The sequence below is a fragment of the Etheostoma spectabile genome, chromosome 22 (assembly GCF_008692095.1).
Source record: "Etheostoma spectabile isolate EspeVRDwgs_2016 chromosome 22, UIUC_Espe_1.0, whole genome shotgun sequence".
NCBI lineage: Eukaryota > Metazoa > Chordata > Actinopteri > Perciformes > Percidae > Etheostoma > Etheostoma spectabile.
This window is the reverse complement of record NC_045754.1, coordinates 11,167,445-11,175,301: the sequence shown is the minus strand read 5'-3', so window position 1 is coordinate 11,175,301 and position 7,857 is coordinate 11,167,445. Positions and strand designations below refer to the sequence as shown.

The window sequence follows — 7,857 nt, the reverse complement described above, 5'->3', positions numbered from 1 at the left end:
TTGTGTACAGTTTCTGTTAATAATGTATTGTATTAAGTGTCCTTTTCATTACAATATTCAGATTTGTCATATATAATGGACCATGCATATGTATTTTAAGTTCCGTTAAAGAGGGGTGGAGGTGGGGTCACATTTGAGCTTTTAACAATTTACTTGAAAGTAACTAGTTACTTTTTTAATTTGTAACATAGTATCTAATTAAGTTACTTTTTGGAAGAAGTAACTGTAACTAATTACTTTTTAAAAGTAACTTTCCCAACACTGGTCATGATAAAGACAAAGACACCTTGGACAATGCTAACTTTGCATTAAAAGTGTCATAATTTACCAAATGACACTTAATGACAACAGTCATGAATGCACAAAATAACTACTTCATGTGTCATGTCATAATAATAACGTTGTCATGCCAGTCACATCACACCCCTTCCAAAAAAGTGTTACCCGTTTTTTTTTTTTGTTTTTTTTTACAAGATAGAGCATACAGTGATGCATTCTGGGACAATTGGATTTTTTTATTTTTTTTATTGCTAGGCCCCAGAGCTGATAAAAATACTGTTTCTATTTCATTTCTGTCACAGTGCCCTTCACAAACTCTCCTCCCTGTTTTTCGTCTTTCGGGTGATTCTGTGCTCACACAAGCACACTGCCTGCAATGAGTCAACTTACCTGCTGGTAGCATCTGGCCCCATTACCCATGCTACTCTGGGGGAAGCCCTGCTGCGGTTTGAGGAATGACTGATACTGTAGTCCTACTCTGGCTGATGCTCCCTGGTGACCTCAATGTGTGTCCTTCTGTCTGTTTGTCGTCTATCACAGGGCCTGTGTCTACGGCTTCACCAGACTGATGGTCCTGTCGGGCCAAGCAGCAGATGGAGACTTCTTCTTCACTGATTGCCTCCTGTTTGGTGCCATTATTTCAGCCACTGACCCAGGTACAGTAGCTGGCCTTAAAAAGGAACTCATATTATTAATTATAGTGGCAACACCACTGGTTTCATACAGATATAAACGTATTGTGTAATTCTAGTCCCATTTTATTGCTTTACAACACAAGAAAAAAAAGTAAAATAAAAATATTCTCAGCAATATTTGGCATTTGCTCACTGTGAATGTGTGACAGACGCATTACAGGGATCTGCATCTCTGTACCCCTTTTTCCTATTGCACATATGCTATTGCCAGTTGTAAATGTAAGTGGGGTGGAGCCTATACACATTAAAAGTAAGATTTAACATTTTTATGTCCCTTTACTTGGACATACAGATGTATCCTTACTTCAGTGAAACACCTTTCTTGCTCTATGTATAGCCATCCTTTTCTTAGTCCACATAACTTTACACATAACAGAGATCGATAGCTAAGCCTAAATGCATGAAGTCAAAATGCCTCCTCAGTTGATACAACTGCTTTGAATTCGGTGCACCTTTTTCTTAAGTGGAACCACAACATAATCTGTGTTCTTCAAGAGCAGTCAAGTGGGATGTCATAAGGCATGCCGCAAAGCTGCAACAGTGGTAATGTTAATGTCGTCATCTGGTAATGAATTATTTATACCAATAAGTAGTTGATCTGGGTGAGTGTCAAAGAGGAGCTGAAGATAATGGCACAGCTGTCACTCTGACTGAGGTTATTTTCCCATTCCTCGCTGTGCTCATCCCTGCAGACACAAGCGCCCTCGTCACTTAGATTAAAATCACACCATAATGCATCAATAGCCCAAACACAAAGCCCCTTTGGCCTTCTCCATCTCGTGCTGTCCAAATATAGTGCCAGCTTTCTTATTTTCCAAAAGGGAGCCAATAAAATGTCCCCGTCCATTTCTCTACCTTCCACATTTGCATTCACAGGCCCAAAGTGCAAAACCTTCTTTCACACGCATAAATACACACAGTAAGTGACTCTCAAAACAGTTCAATTTTGAGTAATGAGACTTCTTTCCTGTTGTCATAACCCTTTTGTGACAGCTCTTTGTTTGTGTCGATGACTGGTTGTGTAAGTGCTAAAGTACTAAATGAAATGATGGAGATCTTGAGAACACTGTGAAAGTTATTACAGACTGGCAGCAAAGCTTTGAGTGAAATGGAAGCCCAATTTATTTGCCATTTTGCTTGCACTGGACTATGGACTATAACAGATATATCTGATAGACCAGATTCCCATTGCAGCCTTAATGAATCTATGACAGCTTTCCCTGAAAGCAACAGTATTCCAGCATACGGGGATGTTGCCACTGCTAGTAATACTTTTTTATATACATATTGATGCTGATTAAAGGCTGCAGCTACCATTGAAGACTCATGACATGTCATGTTCTCTCCTCTCTCTTTTTAGATTTTAATGACCTGAGGAGTTAACATTTTACAAGTACAGACATTATGGGATTTTTAAAGCTGATACTGTTAGGATGACATTTGTAGAGTCAATATTTTTACATATGACTAGTATTTATCCCTCAAAATTATATTTTTGGCAGGGTGGAGGATTCTTTCATGCAGTATTTAAACCATTATGTACAGAGATGTGTATTATATACAGTATATATTTTGGTATTGTCTTAGGCAGGTGAGGTGGCACTGGTGTGACTTTGGATTCATGAATTCCAAAATCCTGTCTATAGTCTTGATTTCTTCTCATAGTCTAAAGACATGATACCGGTCTGGTGGTTTTGAGACTGTAAATTGATGTCAGTGTGAGTCTGTTGTACCTACAGTATATGAGCGAGGGATAGACTCCAGCTCCTGCTGGCAATCCAAAAGATTAAGCTGGTAGAGAAAATTGAAGCAGATCTAAAGGAAGATACAGCTGTAAACAGCCTATTTATATTTCCATTCTTTTTGCAGTGTTTTACCTTATTTTTTATTGATGAATAGTAGCTACCTGAACAATGATGGATATATTATTCAGTTTCTTGACAATGGAGAGAACCAATGAGTAAAAGGCTTTTAGTCTGTGATGTCCCTGTTGGTATTCATTTGAAAATATGCAATTCTTATGATGCAAAAATGTCCCTAGCATGTGCTTATTTGTTCCATTCAGCCTGCATCTATTGATTTTTAAACTGTTGGTTTTATATAAGCCTTCAAAGCTCTGTAGCCATAGCACCTGTTTTCTCAGAAGAAGACACATGGTTCAGGTCACAGAGTGGAACGCCTGCTGCGCTACATCCTCTAGCCTCAGGGGTGGATTCAAAAGGTTGGTGAAACCCTGTCAGAGCTGGAAATGATGCCAGTGCAAGAAATGCCTTGTTTACATCTGCAGTCCCCGGCCAGAGGACGGTCGGAACTACCAATATGTAAAGTAAATATTGAAAATGCAGTTACATAGGTGTATACATACACTTGACTTACCAGCAATATTACAACATTATACACAGAACTAAGGAGTTGTATTGCAGCAGAGCAGTGGTAACAGAACAATTAAAAATGTAAACAATGACTAACTAATTAATGTACATATGGACAAGTGAAGAAATGTGATGCTGTGTTGTAGATTGGTAAGCCTAATTTAGTGCTGTCATATTCTCATAACCTGAATGGGTATTTTAGCTATTAGGCCATGGCAGCTATTTTAACCATGGTTACATACTGCAACTATAGATAAGGTGAGACATTTTGGATACTTGTGAAAACAGAAACTGTTTGCCAGTTGTGTATAGGTCTGTCTGTATAGAACACCTCAGCTGTCAATACTAGGCCAACCCGTTTGGGCCGTAATTAATTTAGCTAAAGTTTTACAAAATGTGATTGGTTATACATTTATGTTGCAAGCCTGGCACGAATAACGATGAAAAGACCAGCACATACAGTAGTAAGTTATTTGATATCTTTTATGAAGGCTTTAATTAGCTATTCTCCCAATTGCTATTGGAAAGTACTTATAATTAATGGTGTCACGGTTCATGTTGGGAAAACAAGGCTTGGACCCAGATGCAGGGGAGACAAGAGTAGAGTAGCGTACCAAGATTTAATTTGAGCAAAAGATACAACCAAAAGTGTCCTGCAGCAACAGGCAAAATATGTTTCCAAAAAAAATAAGGAACATGGAAACTAACAGGAACACAACAATAAAACATACCATACAAGACTAGAGCCGCTCAACACAACAGAAAACGAAATACAGAAAACGGTGATCACACAAAACCTTTAGGAAACACCGACTAAATACACAGGGTAACGAGGACTAACAAGGGACAGGTGAAACAGGTGCAACACATTAGGACTGGGCAGAGTAATCAAAGAGCGGGAAAACTCAAAACGGGAAGAACATCAAGACAAGACAGGGAGCAAAACAGACTACAACAAAATAAAACAGGAAAACACCAGACTTGGGATTTTAAAAAGACCGTATGCTGTCATTCTAAGGAACTACTGTAAGATTAAGAGTAAACAAAACAAAACCAAGTTAATACTTTAAAATGCTGGTTTACTTTAACTTGCTTTCATACTGAGGAAGGCTTTTCCTGTTGCAGTTTTTGACCCCTGTTTGTCAATGCCTTTAAAAAATTGAGCAATTGTTACGCCAAGCTGTGTAGATTATAGTAATTCCCCGTTATCTCTTCCCTAATGCATCATATTTAGAATTATATCTGCCTAATTTGGTCAAATCAGCGAGCAAATCCCATGCCCTCTGACTGAGATGGCCATGAGCGTTGCCTCTGCTAAACCTCTTCAGCTGGGTAATTTGACCTAATAAGGCTTCCATCCAACCCTTTCAATTGTATTATGTCTGAAATAATTGTCTACTCTCTCCACCTTATGGTGTTACTGTGGAAACTATTGAACACTTGACAGCTGTAGGACATGGTTGCCATGGCAACACAGCCAACCCGTGTGTGTCGGGTGGACTTAATTTTATTTTTTCCGTCTTGCAGTGTGAGTAGTGCACGACATGCTGTCATCAGCCAGGTATTATGGGAGCATGGAGATGGAACGAACCTGACTCCCGGGTCTACCTCAACCTCTCCAGATAACGGATTTTCCCCAAGCTCTAAACCTGTCAAAGACCAAAGAGCCAGATCTGTCATAACAAGACCTGGGGCTGCTCTCTTACTGCTCTTATTATCAGTCTGGTCATACTGGCTGTGATGCCCTTACTGGCCTGGAATTCACAAAAGGGCCAAATGCTGCTATCAGAGCACCCTCATTATTCATATCACAAATGTCCCTGAAATTAATTTATAGGATTATTTTTTGCATATTGGTCTCAACAGGTGGAATATTAACTTACTGGAAGCTGTTATTGTTTTGAATATGATATTGTCTGGCCTTCAGAATGGCACCGCTCTGGGTTTCTGTTTGCCTGCCCATGCCTTCATCCTTATGTGTGTGAATGTTAATGTGCATCTGTGTGGTCTTTCTCTATATCCGACATTCTTTTTGATATATGAGAATTTTATTTGGCTTGTTTAAAACCCAACCTGGCATCTCTCGTAGCAGTTAAAAAAAGGGTTTGACCCAGTGAAATTTGTCTGTGTACTCTATGTATTTATCGATGTATCCATCTATCTATCAAATATGATGTGTAGTGATCTAATCTAATGTAATCTTAATCTAATGTAATTGGATCTACAGTATCAGGAAATATGGAGCGAACCATACAACCGATATCTTGCTGTAGGAGATACTTCAGGTGTCTCAAAGTGCTAAGCCGACAGGCTGTCACCGCCTCGTCAATGTCAGTATTCTCCTTGCCACTCAGTGTCAACACTTTGCCGTCATGCAGTGTCGAGCAAGTCGTGTGTGTGCATGCACTCATTCATATGCTCAGCATCTTCCGCTTGATGTTTACTGTTGGTGATCTCACTGTGGAGTTCAGCTAGTATTCCTCTAAACGGATCTAGTGTGTTGAGAAATTCAAGTGTATAAATAAGGGAGTAATGCGTTGTTTGTATTTTTCACCACAAATTTTAATTTCATCATTAATGAGCTGAGAAGTTTTGATTAAATTGAAGAAATAGCATAACATACATTATTTGTACAGTGTACTGTATGTATACATTTCTTTGATTACTGATTTCAATCTAATAACTAAGTGGCAACCACTGTTACCATACATCCAAATTACTGCACTATTTCCGTTATTGCAAATTTCACATATGTTCCAAAAGCATCCAAGCAAATGTTTTGTAAACTTTTCTGAGACTTTAAGTGCAAATCAAACATGATAGACAAATGAAATGGTGTCATGAGGGACCAAGCAAGAAAGGCACAAGAGACGTAGTTAAATTGTACGATTAATTCAACTTTAGTGTTCAATGTCAACCATTTGAAATGACATTTTTTTTAGCAGAGTTTTTGTTGTGCTGCATAGCCTTCTAATGTTTTTTGTTGGAATAATCTATGAGGTTTCATCAGCTCTACTGATTAGTTGGGGGATCCCAGCATTTAACCTCTGTAGATGACTCACACCTTGACATTACATAAGAGTTGAGTCATCTACAGAGGTTACCGTAAAAGCTGGGGGCTCCCTCCCTTCAGTGCGGGTTAAAACTGTTAAGACTCAAAGCAAGCAGCAACTGCCTTTGCCCTATTACTATAAATAAATTCTTCTCGAAACAATACATTTCCTTAGCTAGATGGAGGCTAGGATGGACACTTGGAAAATTAGTCTAACTTTGCGGCGCACCCTAGATTGTACTAGACATTTGTATTCGTCTCAACCCTGTGGTGATATGGCATTAATGTACAGAAACACTAAACAGCAGTGTTCTGTGCTATTTCTCATCATAGTTAACAATTTGACATTTGATGTGTGTTTCTTATCATAGTTGATAGTCATAAATAGCTGTGGTTAGATTGATTTAATCCCAAAATGTTTAGTTTCACCATTTTTTACAGGTTATAATTTTCTTTTTCTGTGTCATTGTTCTGTGATAAATATGCTGTAAACTTTACTGTAGAAAACTCCCTGCTGGACTTCACATGTACCATTTATGTGCTGCTTTGCATGCATTACAAACCGAAAGATTCGTTGGACTAATCCTATTTCATTTAGAAAATAAAGCGCTTAAACAGGTAACGCGCTGTCTGCCCCTCCCACTCCCAAAGAAAAACACACTACTCCAGTCAGGCTGCTAAGCCGAACTAGCTTGTTGCAATATGGCTAGTAACATTAATGTGACTATTACTAGACCAGAATTAGAAGATCCACCAATAGCCAACAGGTCTGGCGTTTGGAGCCACTTTGGTTTCCCGGATTGTAGGACCCCAGGAATAAATCTAACTTATGCTGAAGCTGATGGGGATCCAAATAAAACAAACACCAGTGGTAACACTACGAACATGTCAACTTGTTTACGTCGACATCACTTCAGTTTGTCAATAACTTGAACTAGATAAAAAAAGAGTCAAACACAAACACTACAAACTATCCCCGCATCATTTAAGCAGCAATTCCAACAATTGAGCCCCATTACACTATTCCTTCACAAGCCCATTTCAGCCAGACTGTAATTATTGTGTTGTACAACAAAACAAAATTTCCAATAGAGAATCAAATCACAAAGCTACCTGACTGTAACGTGTATATATATATTTTTTTTGAAAGGAGCGTTTTTGGTTTTATATGCTTGCTACTGCTACAAGAATACACCCGAGAAGATGGTTCAAAATAGCTCTGTCACTGTTCAAAGTAAAAAAGATCACACTTTATGATGTTAGTTTTAATAAATAAAAAAATTGTAAAAATCAAGTAAATTTCTCTGCCATTTCTTTATTTTTGCTGTTTTGAAAAAGGTACCGAACCGTGACACCACCGTGTTGTATCAAACCAAACCGGGAATTTTGTGAACCGTTACACTCTTAGTCATTATGCAAGAGGCACGAGGGGGTGTGTGTGGGTGTGTGTGTGTGTGTG

The 7,857-nt window shown here is 38.6% G+C and overlaps 1 protein-coding gene and 1 long non-coding RNA gene across 3 annotated transcripts in view; one reads left to right on the top strand and one right to left on the bottom strand.

Moving 5' to 3' along the window:
• The window catches only part of LOC116672302 (sodium/hydrogen exchanger 9), a 63,678-nt gene that overhangs the window by 9,054 nt on the left and 46,767 nt on the right, over positions 1-7,857 (top strand). For both annotated transcript variants that reach the window (XM_032504055.1, XM_032504057.1), the window contains exon 5: positions 820-935. In XM_032504055.1, coding sequence (XP_032359946.1) covers positions 820-935 — 116 coding nt within the window. The remainder of the gene's footprint in view (positions 1-819; positions 936-7,857) is intronic.
• Positions 285-7,857, bottom strand: part of LOC116672307 (uncharacterized) — an 18,427-nt gene continuing 10,854 nt past the window's right edge. The window contains exon 3 of the long non-coding RNA XR_004327522.1: positions 285-370. This is a non-coding gene — a long non-coding RNA (uncharacterized LOC116672307). The remainder of the gene's footprint in view (positions 371-7,857) is intronic.